Source organism: Anabrus simplex, chromosome 8 (assembly GCF_040414725.1).
Source record: "Anabrus simplex isolate iqAnaSimp1 chromosome 8, ASM4041472v1, whole genome shotgun sequence".
Lineage (NCBI taxonomy): Eukaryota > Metazoa > Arthropoda > Insecta > Orthoptera > Tettigoniidae > Anabrus > Anabrus simplex.
The window spans coordinates 87,969,114-87,992,204 of record NC_090272.1 but is presented as its reverse complement, the minus strand read 5'-3'; the positions used below and the strand labels follow the sequence as shown (position 1 = coordinate 87,992,204).

Sequence of the window (23,091 nt, the reverse complement as noted above, 5' to 3'; positions counted from 1 at the left end):
CCCATACTATTCATCATAGTCATAGATGAAATTCAGAAGAACATTAAACAGAGATTGGGAAGACAGGCAACAAAAGCCATGTTGTTTGATGATGATATAGTGATATGGAGTGAGAATGTAACAGAAGTGCAAAAACAAGTAGATGTATGGAATCACGAGAGAAAAATTTGGGATGAAAATAAGCACAGAGAAAAGCCAAACAATAGTGATGAAAAGGGGAAGGAAGGAAGAGGAAAGATAAAACTGAATGGTAAAATTCTGGAGGTGGGTAAAAGTTTCAAGTACTTGGGAAGTGTGATCACAGGAGATAGATAACCGAGGAAATTGGGAAAAGAATACAACAAGCAAACAGCTTCTACCAGACATGATGCTGTATAGACTTTTGGGCTTATGCCATGTCAAGAAAATAAGGTAAAATTCTTAACGTTTCGCAGAAAACTGTGCTTTGCGTCCTCAGAAGAAATCTTGACTGACCACGAGAAAGGCTTCTTAAACAATGACCCTTTGAAATTTTGAACATTATACTAGAAGTGGAAATGGTACGTTCATTCACCACCAGGTGGCCCCCAGAATGTGGCACAACGCTAGCGTTCGAAGCAGAAGCTGACCGAACCCTCACAATCAGACTAAGCGGTTCGCATAACTTGTTTTGCGTAACATATGACATAGACAGGTGTGAGATATAGACACAAGCCTGGAATGAAACGTACATTCCTCGTCGCCAGCCAACTCGCCTGGTAATCTCCTAATTTCTATGCAGCCTTCAATATACGAAAAATAAGCAGTAGCAGTAAAGGACGTTCCCTCAAAAAATAATAGACCTGTGTTATGTTAATTTAGTAATAACACATTAACATCAAAATAAGAGTGTGTACAGAGCCTAAGCACAGAATTCATTTTCCAGCAAACATAATCAAAAGGACTTTATAATAGATTTTATATGAGCTAGTTTTTAATACCTATTCTTTAACAAGGAACTTTTTCACAATATGTTATTAATACATTAGCTTCAATAGGTTTTTAAGAACATTATTAGACCAACAAACAATATCAGAAAGACTGACACATTTTCCATTGATGTGAATGTGAGAACATGTCCCTTTAATTAGAGAAAATATTTTCACAACATGATGAACAATAAATTGCAAGAAATACATTATGGACACATCAGTGTTTATGACAAAACAAAATTTTAGTGAGGTGTAAATTTTTTAAAGAATTTTAATATTGTGTGTGTGCGTGCGTGCGTGCGTGCGTGCGTGTGTGCGTGTGTGTGTGTGTGTGTGTGTGTGTGTGTGTGTGTGTGTGTGTGTGTGTGTGTGTGTGTGTGTGTGTGTGTGTGTGTGTGTGTGTGTGTGTGTGTGTGAACTGAAGATGGTCCACAGTAGGGACCGAAACTAGTGCTGAAATAGTAAAACAGACTATTTAACACAAGTGATAGTGTTGATTAGGTGGAACATCCTTTAAGGGACCTTCATTGAACTTAGAAATTATCAGTTAAGAAAAAAGTAGTGTAACGGAAATGTTGCAAACTTTCAGCTGGGAGGATTTGGCTGTAAAGAGACGAGCTGCGCGACGAGTGGTATGTCCCAAGACTGGAGAGATGGCATGGAATGACATTAGTACATTAGTAGACGAATAAACTGAATGCTGTTTTTTAAAGTAGAGAAGATTATAATATGAAGATGGACTTTGAATTCAAGACAGCAAATTTGGGCAAATATTCATGTATGGGAAGAGGAGTTTGCAATTGGAATAATTGATCAAATGAGATGTTTGTTAAATTTGCAAATTGTTCAAAATCATTTAAGAAAAGACTGGATAAATAATTGATAGGGAATAGGGCAACCCTAAATGCAGATCAGTGGTGATTGATGATCGATTGAAGATAAAATATCAAGTTGTTTGTTGTCATATTTTATGTTTCCTATATCTTCTGCATTCTTACCTAATCTTCCATATCCATCATCACAAGCTATCATTCCTACAACTGGTCACTTGCCATGAAGTTCCTCCATGTTAGGGGATCCTTCACGCTTGTCTTCATTGCCGCGTAGCTGTTCACGCCTTTGTCATTCGCTGTTTGTATCTGTCATCCAAGTGATGTCTTTCCCTCCATGAAACTTTCTGCTACAACTGTCTATATAAATAGTGAATTGACACATCCCATGTCCTCACCAGGACAAGCGCGGCTTGAGTATCTCCTCTAGTTTTCCATCTCAAGGACCTTGAGATTAGAGATCTTTTCCTTCATCATCGTACAGAAGCATCACATTTCAGATAATCCCAGCCGGTTGATGTTTGCCTTGAGTAGTGTCGAGATTTCAGAGGCATACAGTACAATCAGTCCGTGCAGCAATCTTATTCATGTGTGGAGACTTAATTTCCCGGTGCAGGGTTGTGTGTTTCTTCTTCTTTCTCCTGTCCATATATATGTCCGAAGTGTGAATGTGGGTACTCCTGAATATCTGAAGAGGGTATTCATTCTGCTTCTGTACCTGGGCCACTGATATGTCTTTCCTCATGGTGATTTCAACCGTTTGCCACCACATTGTTCTTGGGCATCCTTGGCCTTCTTCGTTTGTGTATGTCAAGAGCATTCTGTACTGGATGATCTTCATCACGCCATTTGAAGTGGCCATACCAATGGAGTTGTCATTCCTTCAGTTTCTCATCAATAAAAGTGATACCGAAGGATCCTCATATGTACTCATTACACACTTGGTCCATCAAAGTAACTCCCACAGACCACCGCAACATTCACATCTCTGTGGCATCCTTTTGCTGATCGTATGCCCATTGTTCACAGCCATACATTAGGATAGTTCTGACGGCCATCTTTAAATCACTTTAAGCTTGGTGAGTATCTGCCCGTTGAACAAGACACCTGTCGGCGATTGCCATTTCATCCAGCCAACATTGATGCTGTGCTTGACATCATCTTTGATTGTGGCATCAGTAGTAATGACTACTGCGAAGTACTTAAACCTACTTACAGTAAACCTGTCAGGCATCAGCAGTTTGCTGGCTAGGAAGACAGTGTTGTGTGGAGCAAACAGCTCTGGCTCTGCAAAATTGCGGAACATATTCTGTCTTCTTACATCTGATCCTTATCCATTTCTCTCCAGTGATACTCTCCTTCATTGCAAGGCTCCCTTGACGTCTTCATGCGTTTTACCGACCAGAACAATGTCATCTTCATATGGCTGGGTTCATGGTAATTCTGGCATCAGCTGCTCTTCAACAACAATAAAGGCGTTTTAATTTAATCCACCTATTCAATACTTTTATTTCCACTTATAGTGTTTACATAAATAGACTCACAGTTAAATGGGACATGTTTCGCCCTCAATTAAGGGCATCTTCAGCCTAAAAAAATCATCAAGAGTACAACTAATATTAAAAGTGGAAGCTAAAAGTTTAGCCAGTTATTAAAATTCGGGACATAAAAATGTGAAAAATTATACAATATATAAAGATGCTAATGGAAACACTGTCAGTGATTAAACTATAATCTTGTCGGAGACAGTTCATTTAAAATGTTAGTGGGAAACCAAAGTGGTAATAATATAAAGCCAACGACATGAGGGCATAAACATGATTGTCATAAATACAATATGTCCAAGGCCGCTGATGAAATTCGTCAGCATGAAGTGACTTTACAATGGCGAAAAATGAGGGTATCCTCCTATTCAATACATCATATATTCCGTCATTAGATGGAGCAAACAAATTCAGACATGTTTCAGCTCGCTTGAGCCATCTTCAGTGAAAAAAATTAGGGGGGTTGGAATAATTTACATAATATAAGTTGAAAAAATGCTAAAAAACATAATGAAAGAGTGAACAAAAAAACAAAAGAGAGCTTAGTCGGAAAGCAAAATTAGCACAAATATACAATATTTACAACAATATGCAGAGCAAAAAAACTTACTGCGACAAAATTCAGTGAAACAGGTGTTAATTTGAAATAATAATTGATACTAAAAACTGCGTTAACCTAAGAAACAAGGGAATGAGAAAACAAATGATGCAGATGGAAACAAATAATAGTAGCGCATGGTGAGGTTATGGACCTCATAGTTTACAAATTATTGGTTTAAAAATGACAAAACAGTTTGAAATTGCTGTCAAATCTAGTGGAAACCCATCACATCAAATTGGTCAGGAGGAGAGCGGGAGCAAACATTTTGAGAGAAACCAAGCCTGAATTAACCTGCAGGCGAAAAGCCTGTGACAAGGAGAAAAAACACCATGAAATTTAAGGCTTTAGAAATAGCAGCATTCTCAATATCTTCTCAATCTAGCGGTCCCTTTCTTCATTATTGTTTCATAATGTTGGCTGGTGTTTTGCCTTATTATAGAGGGGTCGGAAGGGCCGCATATAAAAATATGAGAAGCTGTGTTAGGTAGAAGACAGATGCATAGTAAATTGTAGTAATCTAGTGGAAACCGTCAATGAAGTTCTTAGGCCACTAGAGAGGACAACCACCTACTGCACACCATTAGAACTTCATTGACGGTTTCCACTAGATTACTACAATTTACTCTGCATCTGTCTTCTACCTAACACAGCTTCTCATATTTTTATATGCGGCCCTTCCGACCCCTCTATAATAAGGCAAAACACCAGCCAACATTATGAAACAATAATGAAGAAAGGGACCGCTAGATTGAGAAGATATTGAGAATGCTGCTATTTCTAAAGCCTTAAATTTCATGGTGTTTTTTCTCCTTGTCACAGGCTTTTCGCCTGCAGGTTAATTCAGGCTTGGTTTCTCTCAAAATGTTTGCTCCCGCTCTCCTCCTGACCAATTTGATGTGATGGGTTTCCACTAGATTTGACAGCAATTTCAAACTGTTTTGTCATTTTTAAACCAATAATTTGTAAACTATGAGGTCCATAACCTCACCATGCGCTACTGTTATTTGTTTCCATCTGCATCATTTGTTTTCTCATTCCCTTGTTTCTTAGGTTAACGCAGTTTTTAGTATCAATTATTATTTCAAATTAACACCTGTTTCACTGAATTTTGTCGCAGTAAGTTTTTTTGCTCTGCATATTGTTGTAAATATTGTATATTTGTGCTAATTTTGCTTTCCGTCTAAGCTCTCTTTTGTTTTTTTGTTCACTCTTTCATTATGTTTTTTAGCATTTTTTCAACTTATATTATGTAAATTATTCCAACCCCCCTAATTTTTTTCACTGAAGATGGCTCAAGCGAGCCGAAACATGTCTGAATTTGTTTGCTCCGTCTAATGACGGAATATATGATGTATTGAATAGGAGGATACCCTCATTTTTCGCCATTGTAAAGTGAAAACCGTCAATACGGAATGATTCTAATATCTTGTAATAGCACGAAGTGAGACAGAAGCATCAGTTGAAAAATTGTAAGTGGCCCTTAGCACTGGTAGGTAATACTATTGGCTGAAACCTTGCCAGGAAATGTCAGTAGATACTGAAATAATGTTTTATGTTAGTTGAAAGTTGTTATTTGTTATCTACTGTTGTGTTGGTTGCTGCCCTTCTGTTGGCTCTGAGTCTCTGAGGTGGATTAAATTAAAACACCTTTATTGTTGTTGAACTGTAAATTTTCAATATGGACCAAAAATGAGATTTATAACATGTAATCAGCTGCTCTGTCAAGTAGCTAATGACATTATTGAAGAGAAATCGACTCGGTGTCAATCCCTGATGCGTACCATCTTGAACGGAAAACTTTCTGAAACATGAACCTGCTTTCACTTTGGTAGAGGAATTAAAATACATGTCTTGAATCAGCTACACATATTCCTTAGGGAGGTTTTGATGTTGCGGTGCCACCCAGATGGGTCTCTATGGGAACATGGTCAGAGGCTCCATATCAATGAACACCATGTGAAATTCCCTATGTAGTTCATAGTGCTTTTCCATTAAGATCCAAAAAATCTGAATTGCGTTGCTGGTTGACATACTAGATGCGAAACCAGACTGGTTCTGATAGGTGTTGACGATATGCCTGATGATACCTTTGAGTTTTCCAGTCTGTCAAAACTAATACTATATTAGAAAATAGTAGAAAATACTTGAAAAGAAACATGAATTAATCACAGAATGATGTTTCATTCAGATTCTGATAAATTGCTATTTTTTTTTTTTTTTTTTTTTTTTTTGCAAATGTCATAGATTTTGAACAAGTGCAAAACATGTTAAAATTCTGTGTTTAATGCCTTAGTAAATGAACTATGTTTTTTAGAACTTATTGCTCTCCATCTATTATAACACCCTCTTCTCTCAACTGTCAAGTCACCGGGCGAGTTAGCCATGCGGTTGGGGGCACGCAGCTGTGAGCTTGCATCCGGAAGATAGTGGGTTCGAACCCCACTGTTGGCAACCCTGAAGGTGGTTTTCCGTGGTTTCCCATTTTCACACCAGGCAAATGCTCGGGCTGTACCTTTATTAAGGCCATGGCCACTTCCTTCCCACTCCTAGGCCTTTCCTATCCCATCGTCACCATAAGACCTTAAGACCTATCTGTGTCCGTGCGACATGAAGCAAATTATATATATATATATATTTTTTTTAAAGCTGTCAAGTCTGGACTCCACCTCCCCTTATGTTTGATAGAATCTGATGATAACATATCATTCTGTTCTTAATTAAATGGTTTTTTCAGGAATTTTCTAGTATATTTTAACAATGTTGAAGCTGAAAAGAAAATGACTTGCGCTTTAACAACTTATTTACAGTGATATGCTCCCAAATTTTGAGGTTGTGTAAAGTGAGTTTGATGTCTCTGTAGTTCCCACCTTCTCTGGTATCACCTTTCTTTTTGAAGATGGGCAAGAGGTAAATTCGACAGAACTGTTCTGGCATGGGAACACCAGCAAGGATGGTATTATTGACACCCCAGTCAGCCAGACATTTCTTCTATGCCCAGAACATTCCCTAGCTCAGCCAGGCCCCACTGCTTTGCCATTCTTTATCTTTGGTACGGCTGCTTGAACTTCAGCTGGGGTTGATCTCAGATACAGGTCACTGAACTGGAAGTTGCTAATTCCCATGGGAATTTTTCATTCAGCAATATATTGTAGTAGTCTACCAGTCATTGATGGCTTTGTCCTGTGTGAGAAATTTTCTCTTATGGTTGTAGATATATTTGTTGGTGACATCCCTGGAGTATATGCTGTGCTGCATGACAACTTTTTGGATTTGTTTCACACCACTTCGTTGAATGTTTCATACCCTCTAGCTTCACCAGGTCTTTGTAAAAGCCTTGCACTGTTTCTCCTTCAGCTTCCACCGCTTCAGGAGATAGTGGGTTCGAACCCCACTGTCAGCAGCCCTGAATATGGTTTTCCGTGGTCTCCCGTTTTCATACCAGGCTGTACCTTAGGACCCCAGTTGCTTCCTTCTTGCTCCTATCCCATTGTTGCCATAAGACCTATCTATGTTGGTACAACATAAAGCAAATTGTAAAAAAAAAGCTTCCACAGCTACTGCTTTTATAAGCTTCTTAGTGGCCTTATTTCTCGCTTCAGGTGTGACCCGTCCTAACTGTTACTAGACTTCCACCATTCCTTGAAAGCTATTTTCCTCGTGAACAGACACGTTTCCTTCTGAAGGCGCAGAGCAAAGTTCCCTCGAAACATAAGGACTTTCTTCTTGTTTTCTGTGTCTATTAATACAGGTCATGAAAGCATCAATCTAATTATGGTACTCTTGGTGACAACGTGTTCGTCCTTCTGGGAGTAAGTGTTCACTATCAACATATGTATGTTGATGTAAGTTGAAGGCTTTCCTCTTCTTGGTCATTTCTCCATGTCTATGAGGATTGTCGTTTGTAGTCTGTCTAGGTTACGTAGTGTCATGTTGTATTAACCAGTTTGACCACCTTGGACAGATGTGGCTATTCAAGTAAGTAGTGTGCATTTTGTGCATAAATGTAGCATTGGGTTGTGTAGTGCGATACTGAACTTTTGTGGCACATTTACTATCATCAGTGAAGGTAAGTAAATTTACTTGGTGCTTGAATGAAGGTAAAGGAGAAGCAATCCAAGGCTTTTATGAAGATCTGGAGATGCCAGAGAGAGTGAATATACTTTATTGTCCAGGGAAGCTTTCTATAATCATTCCAGATTATCCTGTTGTTTGAGCCTGCTCGAGGATTGTAGCATTAAAATGCTCTCTAGTGATCGCCATGTCAGGACAGGAGACAGTAGGAAGCCAGACAAAAATGAGAAGCTTGCATTTTTTTAGGTTTCTTCAAATCCAGAAAATTATATAGTTATCCCAGTATTTCTGTTAACTGAGCTGCTGCTCTGTTTTGCTATGTATGTTTCTTCCATGTCCTTGCCTGTGTTAACTACTCTTTCCATTTTGCACCTTGATTCTGTTCTAATAAATTTAGCACTTCATTTTCCAGTCTATAATCCTATTAAATTTGAAATGCTTGAGAAATTACTATCTTTGACTTTGTTATTTCGACTCCTGTCAAATGCTGGTGTGGTATCTTTTTAAGTGCTATAGTCAATTTTTTTCCAATTCTAGCCCTGTTTCATTCCATATGCATCCACAATAACGGATACTGCACAATACAGTCTGATAAACTGACTTTTCTCACTGACACAGAATAAGAATTCAGGTTCATTGACCATTGTCCTCAAACCTCAAAAATGAAACATGAAACAACAATTTACTTTACATGTATTATGGAGGAGAGTTAAATATGGTTTTCTATTACAGACTGCAGTTCCATTTGGCCTTGTGGTAAGTCCTCTTGCAAGGTTAGCCGATGAAGAATATCCACCGCCAATAGTAGACATGGGTGAGCTTGGACCTGTCAGATGTATCCGTTGCAAAGCGTACATGTGTCCCTTCATGCAGTTCATTGACGGTGGCCGAAGATTCCACTGCCTTTTCTGCAAAGCCACTACAGAAGGCAAGTATATTATAGCTGTGTTAATATTATATGAAAAGGAGCTGCAAATTACTTGTCATTATTCTCCTCCTCTTACTGGGACAGCAAGCACCGATCTTGCATTTTTTAAAAATCCCAGTCTTCCGGTTCATCCACAGGGATATTTTCTTGAAGTATTTCCACCATGGACAGCCACTGCATTAGCTGAATTTTTTATTTACAATTCATTTTATAAATAAATATTATAAATATTAAATTTTATTAATAATCCTATGATTAATAGGATTAATAGGATTTACTTAATGAGATATTTTACCTAGAGAGGCAGATAAGCCAAGCATACCTCAGATACTTCGACCACATCGCCAGAAGAACAGGCAACATGGAGAAGCTAATTGTGGAGGGCAAGGTCAATGGCAAGTGGCCCAGAGAAAGATTGCCACACAGATGGATGGACCAGCTGCAGCCCATATTGTAGCAATCTCTCTATATGTCAATCCACACGGGAGGAGGAGAGGAGGCTGTTAATCAAGTTGTTTTCCTCTTAAAACAGCAATCATCACCACCTAACCTGAAGACATTTCTCGTTAGATGACAGTATATTCAGACACTTCTGCATTCTCTTATCTCTACGTACTACAAGAAAAATTATTTGGGACCCAACCCCAGCAAAACTCAAGTCTGTGCCTTTCATCTACGTAACAAAGAAGACAGTAGAAAACTGCGTATGGAATGGAGAGGAGTAGTCCTTGAACACTGTTATACAACAAAGTACTTTGCTGTGAAACTGGACAGAACATTATCTTTCAAACAACACTGTCAGAATACCAAACAAAAGGTGTGCGCTAGGAATAATATTATTAGAAAACTAACAGGCACATCTTGGCATGCATACCCTTATGTCCTGCGCATATCTGCCCTGGCCCTCTGCCTATCAGCTGCAGAATATGCATCATCTGTATGGAGAAACTTTGCCTGTGCTAAGCAAGTAGATATTGCTGTGAACGAGACTGGTCGCATAATTACACGATGTCTGAGACCAACTCCACAGAAAATATCTATCCTATCGCAGGAATCTCCCTTCCTCGCATAGGAAGGGAAGTAGCAGCGGAAGTTGAACGTTGGAAGCAATCAGCCGATCTACATCACCCCCTTCATGGCCATCAAATGCAGCTGGTTAGACTCAGGTCAAGGAAGAGGTGGTTTTTTAGAACAACCATACCACTTGTTTATACACCAGAAAAACAAAGGCGCGAATTGTTGCAACAGCAAGTACATAATCCATCTCTGAGTCTAAAGGAAGAACCTTCTGCAGGTTTTCGCCTTCCGTATCCCTTAATCGATTGTGGACGGGTGTTTCAAAGTGCAAGTCTAACCTAGTTAAGTGGAACTATCTACAAGGAGACACGACATGTGATTGTGGACTACTACATGATGAAGAATGCCTGGTTTGTCAGCATTTACCATCACCGTGCACAAAAGGCACATTGCAGGCCAATGATAAAGCTTTCCTTGTAGCCGAATATTGGGAAAACATTATTTAGCAGTGTACTGTATTTGGACAAGGAAATAAATAAATAAATAAGTCTCTCTTTGTGGAGAAGGCATCCCAGAAAGACTCTTCATTGCAGGAAATGTCCCTGGAAGGAAAGAGAGATCATGGATGAGCTCCCACAGGCCGGACGGATATCATTAAGCATGCAACTGGGACATTGCTCTTACAGACAATGCGACTGGCCCTTCATCAAGAAGGACAGAGAATACATCGTGGTCTCCTTGGAGATTACGATCCTCAGAATTGAGAGAACAATGAGAGAGAGAGAACTCTGTATATAATAATAATCATCATTGTTGTTGCTGTTGTTATTATTCTTATTTCCATTCTCCGTCTTCCCTCATTGGCCTGTTATTGTTTCTCTGTGTTTCTTTTCAGGCTCCTATCTTTCTATATATGACAGTTGTAAATTTTACATTCTTTTTCATTTATCCATGTATGAGTGTATGGGAGACACATCTAACTGCAATCCTACAGGAGAGAGATACGCGGCCGGTTAACTTTCATTTAGCCCACACGGAGGCTAGCGTCCATTACGAGGAATTCACACTTGATGAAATATCAGATACCATCTATAACCTGAAAGACAAGAAAGCATGTGGCCCTGATCTCTTATTCAATGAACATTTGAAAGCTACTTTCCCAGTATTACAGAACTCGATATCACTACTACTAAACGAATGTATGCGTCAAGGTAGAGTACCAGAAAGTTGGAAACGATCGACAATTAAGATGTTATATAAAGGGAAAGGTGATACAGCAGATCCCAATTCTTATAGAGGTATCGCACTGGAGTGTATTCTCTTAAAGACCTTGACTGCTTTAGTTCATAAACGCATTACAGAGTTCATTGCGGACAAACTCCCAGATTCTCAATTTGGTTTCAGGAGTGGTAGGTCAACACTTCAGGCAGTTCAGTGCCTTCAACGGGACATAGAGGAAGCCTTGGATCAACCTAGAGGAAAACTTCATGCCATCTTCATTGATTATTCAAAGGCTTTTGACACAATTGACAGAACTATTCTATTAGAGAAGTTACAAAATATCACCGACCATAGTTTCTATCTTCTTCCACTAATCAAAGATCTGCTCACCAGCAATTGGATAGAAATCAGTGATGGCATTACCAAATCAGGTCCCATTTTACAAACTATTGGTGTACTCCAAGGTGACCCGTTGAGCCCTTTGCTCTTCATTATTGCAACGGCAGACATTACAAAATCGATAACGTCTAGTAATGTCAAATTACTCATGTATGCAGATGACATGGCCTTAACGTCCATCTCAGAGTCTGACCTGCAAAGTAATTTTAACAAAGTGAGTAAATGGGCAGAAGATACTAAGCTGAGACTGAATGAGGATAAGACCGTCTCGATGACTTTTAGGAGAGGAGGCAAGAATGGAACATTTTACTACGGAGACCGGCAGTTAAGATCAGTATCAAGTTTCCGGTACTTGGGAATAACATTTCAATCGGCTGGAAAACAATTTTCCCTTCATGTCAAAGAAAGACTAAACGCGGCCATTAAAGCAATGGGTGACATCAAACTTCTCAGCAGCTTGTCACTGACGACGGCCATAGAGTTGTTTCATCTCAAAGTCAGTCCAGTTGCGTCCTACGGAATAGAAAACATATGGGTGTATCTTACCAAGGCACAATTGCAAAGTTTAGAGAGTGTAAAATCAGCATTTCTTAAAAGAGTACTTTGTCTATCCAAGTACACTCCTTCGCGCCTCGTTTACGTACTGACAAGAGAACTGTTCTATGTAGAAGAGCTGCGTCTGAAGTTCCTGCTTCCCACCACCGCGGCGTATAAGGCACTACTGCAGGAACTTCTTCAAAAGAGGAACAACATATCGGACGATTTTTACCTCAGTGACGCAATGATTAATTTAGAGTGGATGCAAGGAGGTTATAAATTAAGACATATATCAACAAGGCTCGCCGTGCATGGATTTCACCATAAACTGTGTGAATCCATGCAATTTCATGACCCCTGCCATGACTGTAAGTGCAGAAGATGTGGTGAACTCTGTGAGAGATACCATGTACTAAGGTGCAAATTGAGAACAGAATCTCTGAGACACTTTTGTGAATCAGTGTAATACTTGTATTCATGCACATTGTGCGCAATTAAATATTTATTATATATACACATACACAATTTTTTTTGTTATTATCCACTCTCTATTTATCCTATAATTTTTCATCAGTAGTAACCTTAATTAATTGTATTATTGTAATTCCTTATCTGACATACATATCTCAATAACAGTAATTGATTACAATGATACTTTAGATTAATACTGTAAAAATAAAAAATTGTATGTGGTTAAGTGTAAGAGAGGGCCAAGAGCCCTAACTTCGCCACTTAATAAAGACACAAATAAATAAATAAAGCATGTTTACACTTTGCCTATCCAGTGATTAACAGCCGCAACTGCATTGTCATTTGCGCTGAACAAGTCTTGCTCACTGCATGGTTCACTCTGGTGTATTGAATCCTGCCTCTCACTACTTTCACATTTTTTGTTATGAGTGTAACCCCATTTCTTCAGGTTTACTTTGCTTAATATTGCTCCGTTTCTCAATCAGTTGAGTCTTTCACTTTTCCAAATAACAGGTTGTAACCTACTGCTGGCCTTTCCTTTGCCAGCCATTGTCTTCCAGGTGTTACTTTCCTCCATAGTTCAGTCCGATGAGCTTTGACTGAAATAGAATGGAAGGGGGTGTTGACAGGAAGCTCTTTCTTGACTTCAGTCTTGATCAGAAAGGGTGTATACTATATGTAGAATGGCTTGTGTACTCCACTTGTTTCGTCTTTCCAATTTCTGCTGTTATTCGTCCTCTTATGTCTGTTGGTGCTATGCCCAGAAGAAAGAAGCCCGTAATTGTTCGACCTGTCTCATGAAGTGCCATGTCTACTTGGCTCGCAGGGGCAGATATTCACAGAACACTGGGCTGTCCTCCCCATCTGGTGTGTGTGGGTGAAGGAGATTATTCCTGGTGCGTGGGTGTTTATACATGTTTGGGCATGATCCAAATTTACCTCCAAGGTATTTTAGAGGCGTGAGGTTTTTTTTTTTTTTTTTTTTTTTTTTTAGAAGTTGCATTATGTCGCACCAACACAGATAGGTCTTATGGCGAGATAAGATAGGGAAGGGCTAGGAGTGGGAAGGAAGTGGCCATGAACTTAATTAAAGTACAGCCCCAGCATTTGCCAGGTGTGAAAATGCGAAAGCATGGAAAACCATCCTCAGGGCTGCCGACAGTGGCGTTCGAATCCACTGTCTCCTGAATGCAAACTCACAGCTGCGCACCCCTAACTGCATAGCCAACGTGCTCAGTGTATTTTGGAGTGTTGCAGTTGTTTAGTTTGTGACCTTTCCAAGTAATGGTCAGCTTCTGGCTTTATATTGGTGAAAAGGAAAAAAGCAATCGGGTATTTATTCTTTTTCCTCTTTACTGTCTGTATAATTATGTGGATTGCATTATATAAAAAGTTATATTTGTAAAGTGTTTATTTTAAGGCATATCATATGCTGGTGTTTGAATTCACCTAATCATGATGTGTCTCATAATTAGTTTTTCATATGGGCTTGGTCACTCTTTGTGAATAAATATTTACTTAGGATATATATCTGATTTCTGATTGCAGTACCAGGAGAATATTTCCAGCACTTAGACCACACTGGCCAACGGGTAGATCGTTATGAGAGGCCTGAGCTCATGTTAGGCACATATGAGTTTGTTGCAACAAAAGATTATTGTAGGGTAAGTTCACAATGTTCTCCTATTTTACCCATTTTTATTTTAAAAAATTATTGTTTTCTTTGTTATTTTCAAGAGAAATTCCATCTAAATGTTCATTACCACTAGCTTTAGATATCTGTACTATAAACTTCACTCTTAATACACAGCTAATCTGAAGGTAATGTTTTACAAGAAGTAAGTGATTACAAATTATCACTTTCTATTTGGGGGTTTTGCATTGCATTTTTCAAAATTGTAAATATACTGTGGTTGAGGGATTTATAATCATTTGTGGTTGAGGGATTTATAATCATTTGAGAATTGTTGAGACTAATTCTCACTAAATTTCAGAATTCATTATGTGTAATTAGCTAATCATACTTCGGCTTTAAAAGTTTCTCCTCTCAGATTCCAGATGGATGCATTTACCTTCGGCTCCACTGGATTGTAATCAGATCCAGCTTTATTGTGTTCTTTTCCCAACTTTTATATTACAGCTGGGGTGAATACCTCAGACGGTAGAGCGCTGGCTTTTGAACTAAAGTTGGCAGTTTCAGTCCCAACTCAGTGCGGTTGTATTTGAAGGTGCTCTGATATGTCAGCCTTCTGTTGATAGATTTATTGGCACAGAAAAGGACTCCTGCAGGATAAAATTTAATCACTTTGGTATCTCTGAAAACTGCTAAAGTAGTTACTAGGACATAAGCCAATAACATTATTATTTTGTATCACACCAAGGTTTATTTGTTTATTCATCACTAGTCAGTATTAAATGTATAAATTTTATTATGTCATTAATTAAATGCTGGTGTATACAGACTCAGTCTTACTAACTTGAAAGATGAGCATACCCATGTAGTAACTGGGAGGATTCGGTTAGGAATCTCAGATGAGTCACATTTTCAACTCTGTGAATTTGTCAAAACGAGTTTGAACAAAGTTTCACAAAATGCTATTGAAAATGTAGAACAGAATGTGTTTTATTTAGGGCCTACTTGTATTGTGAAATATTCAGTATTGTCATGCGTTATTGAATTCCTTAAAACTAAAAAGACTGCAGAGATTACTATAGATTAAATTCAATAAAATTACTTCGTACTGTTATCTTTCAAGAGTATGAGAGTTTTCCACTTGACGCAGTTTGTACTTGCTAACTGAGCTGACCACACAGCCCTCCAGTGCATCAAACTCCTGATCACCAGCAGGGCCTATCTCAGTGCCGTGTCATCTCCAGAGCAGTTGACTTGATAACTCAACTATTACGCTGCGCTGAATTGAACATGGTCAAAATCGTTCGATTGACTCACTCGATGCTGACATACTCTCAAATGACTTGTGCCTGACTTGCGACTGTCTCGTGATTCACTCAAGGCTGGCTGGCCTCCCCAACTTTGCTCTTTTTATGAGCCATTGGAAGATTCTTAGCCAAACATCTCAGTTTCCACTTCCAGATAATTCTGTGTACCTTACCGTTTTTAACCTGTATCCAGCATCTTTGAATGTGCTCAAACAACTCCATTATTGCATGTCTAAACAATTCGTAGGGATGATTGTTTTACTCACCGCTGCCCCCCCACCCCACGCCCACCCACATTGCCATCTCCTATTGGCCCCTACACCTTCAGGCCTCATGGTCACAGGACTTAAAGAAGTAATTCATCATGTGTAGCAAGCTAAAAGAGGAGTGATTCTCAACTATTGAATGTAGTAGTGAATTCTGTCGCAGACTGACAAGTTTAAAATATTTCAAGAAGAAGAACAGGATGATATTAAGCTCGTATTTTAAAAACTAAATACAATATGCAGAAGGAACACACAGTTGAACAGGCCTGCATTGTAAGAGGGAGGAACAAAAAGAGGAGACAAGGGCAAACCAGAAAACAAATGGGCAATGACATTTTCTCCATATTCATACACTGCCGTCTTCAAATATGAAGGTGGTTTGAAAAGTCCGTGCAGAGTCCGAGAGATGGCACCACTGGCGCGTATCGAGGTCATGTTTAGTTAGCAGCATCTCTTGAATGAACACACACCAAGTTTCAGCCATATTGGTCTCTTTCTTTGTGTTTGGCATTCGTGTGAATCAAGGAAGTCGAGTGATTTTCAAGAAATGGACGAAAAAAGATTTCGTGTGGTGATTAAACATTACTTTAGGAGACTTTAGGAGACTAAAGAGAAGCTTGATAAACATTATGGTGACTCTGCACCTTCGATTAGAACAGTTTATAAGTTGTTTCAAAATTTTTGGACTGGCCATATGGGCACAAGTGATGCTGAACGTTCTGGACGGCCTGTGGAGGTTACGACTCCAGAAATCATTGATCAAATCCATGGTATGATGATGGATGACAGAAGAGTTAAGGTGCGTGAGATTGCTAGTGCTGTGGGCATCTCGACTGAATGGGTACATAATATTTTCCATAAACATTTGGACATGAGAAAGCTATCCACAAGATGGGTGCCGCAATTGCTCACGCTTGACCAAAAATGGAATCATGTGAAGTGTTGCAAGGATGGTTTGCAGCTGTTCCAGAAGAATCTGGAGGACTTTAAGCGTTGTTTCATCACTGTGGATGAAACCTGGATACATTACTATACTCCTGAGACCAAACAACAATCTAAACAATGGGTTACCAAGGGGGACTGCGCCAAAAAAGGTGAAGACCGTTCCTTCGGCCAGAAAGGTTATGGCGACTGTCTTTTGGGATTCACAAAGGATAATCCTCCTCGATTATCTGGAAAAGGGTAAAACTATTACAGGTACATATATTATTCTTCGTTATTGGACCGTTTGAAAACCGACCTGCGAGAAAAATGCCCGCGATTGGCCCACAAGAAAGTCCTTTTCCATCACGACAACGCACCAGCACACACCTCAGCAGTTGTGGTCGCAAAATTGATGGAAATAGGATTCCAACTCGTTTCACATCCCCCTATTTTCCAGACTTGGCTCCCTCGGACTACTATTTGTTCCCCAATTTGAAGAAATGGCTGGCGGGACAAAGATTTTATTCAAATGAGGAGGTGATTGCAAACACTAATGGATATTTTGCAGACTTGGACAAATCCTATTATTCGGAAGGTATCAACAAACTAGAACATCATTGGACGAAGTGTATAAGTCTAAAAGGAGACTATGTCAAAAAATAAAAAAGGTTTACCCCAAACACGTAAGTAGTTTTTATTTTTGCACAGACTTTTCAAATGCCTCATCAAACCCAGTTCCGTCCCTGTGGGTGGGGGACGCAGATGAAGAGAACACCCACAGTATCCCCTGCCTGTCGTAAGAGACGACTAAAAGGGACCCTAGGGGCTCTCAACTTGGGAGCATGGTTTGGCAACCACAAGGCCCTTAGCTGAGTCCTGGCATTGCTTCCACTTACTTGTGCCAGGCTCCTCACTTTCTTCTATCCTGTCCAACCTCCCTTGGTCAACTCTTGTTCTGACCCCGACGGTATTAGAGCTTTCGAGGCCTAGGGAGTCTTTCATTTCCCGCCATACGTGGCCCTTGGCTATCTTCATCCGTTCCTTCAGTTTTTCGAAGTGACGGATCCCTTCTTTTTTTCTTCTTTTCTCCATCTCTCTCTCTCTCTCGCTCTCTCTACCCCCTGTGGGTGGGGGACGCAGACGAAGAATACTCCTATGGTATCCCCTGCCTGTCGTAAGAGGCGACTAAGGGATGATCGAATTAGAACCATGAGACTACTTGTAATTAGTACCACCACGCGGAGAACACCATGAGTCGCTTTTACTTACGCATAGTACCATTATGTTAGGTACAAAATAGGTTTGTGATTAGTAGCAACAGAGTGCGCTGTCGGCTTTTACAGTACCTGTGATTAGTACCATTATATGAGCGACACCATGGTTCTGGCTTGCCTATGATTAGTACCCACTATATGAGGAACACCACGGAATAGTACGAGTCCCTGTGGTTAGTACACTTATGTGATGAACACCATAGGTTTGCATTGCCTATAAATGGTGCAACAATGTGCAAAACACCATAGGTCTGTGTTACATGTGCCAATTTCATTACCTGTGAGTAGTACCATAATGTGTGGAATACCGCAAGTCTACACTACTTCTGATTAGTACCGCAACATGACAAATACCATGGTTCTACTGTCCTAGCAATAAGTACCATTATGAGGGGCCAATAAGAAGAAAGCGAGATAAGCATATTAGAGATTAGGATGGATACAGGTGGTAAAAGACAAGGAACATGGGACAAACACAGAAGGAGAGAGGGAACCTTGCTCGTAAACATATGTAATAAAAAGTAACAATCAAGTGATAAATTAAGTCGCTTATAGAAAGTTAGGAACAAGAATATAAACGCTTAAAAGAGCAAGTTGGCCATGCGGTTAGGGTCACGTAGCTGTTTGCATTGGGCAGATGGTAGGTTCGAATCCCACCATCAACAGCCCTGAAGATTTTTCTGTTTTTCCCATTTCCACACCATGCAAATGCTGGCGGGGGCTGTACTTCATGAAGGCCATGGCTACCACCTTTCTATTCTTCTGTCACTGAAAACCTTTGTTGTGTTAGTGCAACATCAAACCACTAGCTAGAAACACTTACTTTAATAGGATAACAACATGGTATATCAACTAACTTTATGTTGTATGAAGATGGGGACTTGAAAATAAACACAATGATAGGTCAGTCAATGGAAAAAGACAACAAGAACAAACATGAAAACGCAAAAGAACTAGGACAGTTTCCACATCTTTATACTGCTATCCTTGAATAACGAGCCTCCACATCAATCTGTGTTCTTCTACATCCGTCTCTTCTCAGTCCCCCGACACCTCTGCTTCCCAGCTTTATCAGGAGGGTGGGCTTCAGCTCTCATTGGAAGGTCCATCTTGACAGATTCTCAGTCTTGATACAGGAAGTGTAAAATAGCCAGCTGAATACAGGAAGTGGAAAGAAACATAAGATAAAGATGAATACAAGTGGTAAAAGATCAGGAGTACAGGACAAACAGAAAAGCAGAAAAGGATCCAATTAGGATAATAAGTCGAACTGACTTCATGATAAAGCTTTCAGCTGCGTTGTAAGGAAGAAATTAAGTCTGGAACTACTACTTCCAATTCAAATTCTGTTTGAACGGGGCTGTGTCTAGGTCATGGTTAGAACCCTGCATGGATATACAAAAAATGATCCACATCCGTGAATGGTTATCCACAGATATTTTAAATATTTAACTACAGTGTTTTACACCCAAGGTATAAAATGGATAGATCTTTTAATATAAAACAGATACCTAGCACAAGACACCCTACAGTCACATGTTTATGAGGGTTTTCCTCTTTCGACAACTACTGATGTATTGCCCTTTTCTCATTTCTTCCATTAATTATGGGCAGGAGCAAGTTAAGCGTAGATTAGATTTACAGTTGTATGGTCTCATGGCTCTTTATATATCGCCATTTTCCCATACCACTGTCAAGGGTTGTCAACCACAAGCAAAAATAAAAGTATACCTGAGTGAAAATCAAGAAACTTCATTATTTAGAAATTATCAGCAAACGTATCTGCATCCATGCAGGGCTCTAGTGATGGCATGCTGGAAGTTTTGACGTAAAATAGGTATTGCATGATAGGTTTAATCAAAATAAAGTACATGTTTGAAATTTTTTCCACCAGTGGGACAGCAGATGAGCTCGGCCATGGTCAACTCGATAGGTTAGTTCCAGCCTTCTCTTATTGATAGTCCCACAGGGATTACGTCACAGGGTTGGTGCATCCAAGTGGAGGCATGGGACTCTTTTATGTGATAGTTCGATTGTACATTATTCGTAGATGTTTTCAAGAAATAATTTTATTAAAAAGTATCTGTAAAAAAATTATTACTATAGTGTTGTAGTTTGGGCAGCTTAGTGTTAACAAAGCAGGCATTGCTAGGGTATGTAAGCCCACTGAACTTTCATGGCCTGTTAGAGGGTTTTAAATTTAGTATTTAGGTATGATTATATTCATTATTATGTATTAGTGTAGTGTAGGCTTCTCTTTACAAAATAGAGTGAATGTGTACTTTCATACTGTCAACCTGACCATAGTAAATTTTAAAGATTAAGTGTGCTAAATATTTGTTAGATACCTTCTAAAATATTTAGCTGGAACTTAAGAGATTGTTTGCTGTGTACGACATGTTCAGTACTAAGTCATCTGAATGCTTTCAGTACTCATCTACATCACTAGATCAGTTACCAATCTAAGCATATGTGCTCAACAAGTGCACTGTGTGCACAGTGTTTATGCCACTGTCATATTAGTTACTAAACCCTGATTGTGATCCCCACTACTACTCATTTAAAACTGAGTGTGTGTTTATTTCTCCAGGCATCTTCAATATTTTTTTAAATTTTCTGGGGAATACATTCAATTGAGAAAATCAAGAGTTTAGGTCTACCTCACCCTAACTCTCGCACTCACTTGCTCACTGAATCACCCACCCGTCTTTTGAAGTTCCTTTTTTATGGAGCAGAAATCATTGGGCTGTTTTTATACATCTTTAAATACTTTAAAATGAAAATTGAAGAAATAGCCTTTTTTTTTTTACAAAAAAGGGAGTGTGGATAATGATTGTTGTGTCTCCATGTGCTAAAACAAGTGTAAAATAATGGCATTTTAGATTTAGATGATTACAACCCAGGTCAGGAGGCATAATGTGAACATTTCTATAATGTGTAGTATACCTTGATTGTATGAATTATTTGTGTGTAAGTAATTTTTTTAATATGCTTCTTAAGTTTCATGTATCTATAATTCTTATTGTACCTCTTTGTCATATTATGATAACAAATATCAGTAGTATAGGAATTACACGTGGCGAGTGATAGCTGAGGTAGTAAACATAGCACCACCCCTGTGGCACCACAGCACTGGCCGAAAATTAAATCCCAACACCAAGAAGGAGTTGTGCTAGATAAACGAAATTCGGGATGCATGTTTGCACATCAGAGAGATGACGCCTATTCATATTTGCACGCTAGTCAGTGAAGAGTGGTGCTAGTAGCGCCAGTATGACCTTGTAAAGCAAGTTAGCTTTTAAGTACATGCTGTACACTACATGAGTGTTGGTCATCGTCCGGTGTTTTTGTTGTATGGTGGGTGTCAGTGAAACACGCCTTTAAGGAGACAAAGAAGGCAGAATCAGCAGCTTATTGAGTTTGAATTGGGCCGTATAACAGGGCTACGAGAAGGTGGATGTGTTTTCCACAATATTGGAGAAAGATTTGGCAGAGATGTACCTATAGAGCATCAGTGTTCGCAACCATGGTAACAGGAAGGCACTGTCTCAAGACCTGGGTCCGGCTGTACACGGACCACTATGGAGAGGGAAGACAGCCATATTCACCGTGTGGCTGTGGTGGATTATAGTCATTACAGCTTCAGTTGGCACCAGAGTTACACAGTTAAGTGTAACAAATTGATTACTTGAAGGACAGCTCCAAGCCTGATTCCTGTAGGGTTTATGCCACTGACTCCAAATTTATGCTGTTACGACTTCCGTGGTATCAAGCTAGAGTTCATTGGAGGGCATTGTGGAGATCTGTTGTGTTCTCAGATGAGAGCTGTTTCTGTCTTGGTGCTAATGATGGCTGTAGATTGATAAGGAGGAGGCCAGGTGATCGCTTGGAACGAGGCTGTCTGCGGCATTGTCACACTGGACCTATGCAGGGAGCTATGGTCTGGGGAATGATTTCTTTTGACAGCAGGAACGCTCTCATCGTTATCCCAACACCTTCACAGCAGATTTGTACGTCAGACTGGTAATTGATCCGGTTGTGCTGCCATTCATTCGCAGTATTCAAGGCGGTGTTTTCCAGCAGAATAACGTTCGTCCTCTTACCGCTGCTGTCACCCAACGTGCTTTACGGAGTTTCAACCAATTGCCTTGGCCTGCGAGATCACCAGACCTTTCACCTATTGAACACGCATGGCGCATGTTGGGATGAGAAATCCATCATCATCTAATACCAGCATGAACCGTTGCTGATTTGACCAACCGAGTGCAACAGGCGTGGAACTCCATCCCACAAAATGACACACAGCACCTGTTCGACACAATGGATGCACATTTGCATGCCTGCGTGCGAAATCGTGATGACTGCAATGGTAATAATACACCAAAATGTCACATGTCATCTTGCGCATACTTGAACATGTGACGTGGAAACTTGAAGCAAATAAATAAGTTACCTAGACAATTTCTTAGCCTAAATTGCATTCCTCTAATGTCTTCTTGGTGTGAGGATTTTATTTTCTGCCAGTATATATCAACATGGCTGAGGATAGCCTGAAGCTTATGGCACTCAGGTGCCATTACTTTGAGGCGCTCACAGTTTGTGATCTTACACTCTTTGGAATTCTGACAAGCCACTCAGTCTTCTCCAACGCATTTTCAATAACTCAGAAGCCAATTATTGTCCATATGTTGCAACATTTTGTGAAAAAAAGTGTTTGCTCTTCTTTTTACTACAGTTTTCACAAATCTTCACTATTTCGCTTCTTTTTTGCCATATGCATGTAGGAATCGCTGAAAAGAATCAAACACCACCCCTCACAATGTGCTACCATCCCGGAGTTCAGAGCTACACCACTTGTTAGCCACACAACATGACTATTTTAATACCTTAAAGTGGCAGTGCTATTGTATGACCCATATACTTCATACCGAGGTTGGACTCTTTTTGCTGGATACACCAGTTCTCTCTCGTTACAGTGAAGTATTGGATGCAGTTGTCATACGTGTTGTCTAGGAGTTACTTTGTTTTATAATATTTTGTTTTATCCTCACCAACCCAAGTACAATTCCAAAACTATAGATGTAATCCACATCAAAATATTATGATTTCTTCTAAATT

At 39.5% G+C, this 23,091-nt stretch overlaps 1 protein-coding gene across 1 annotated transcript in view; it reads left to right on the top strand.

Annotated features, from left to right (window-relative positions):
- Positions 1-23,091, top strand: part of Sec24CD (Secretory 24CD) — a 203,717-nt gene that overhangs the window by 72,167 nt on the left and 108,459 nt on the right. The window contains exons 7-8 of the mRNA XM_067152321.2: positions 8,729-8,924; positions 14,118-14,233. Coding sequence (XP_067008422.2) covers positions 8,729-8,924; positions 14,118-14,233 — 312 coding nt within the window. The remainder of the gene's footprint in view (positions 1-8,728; positions 8,925-14,117; positions 14,234-23,091) is intronic.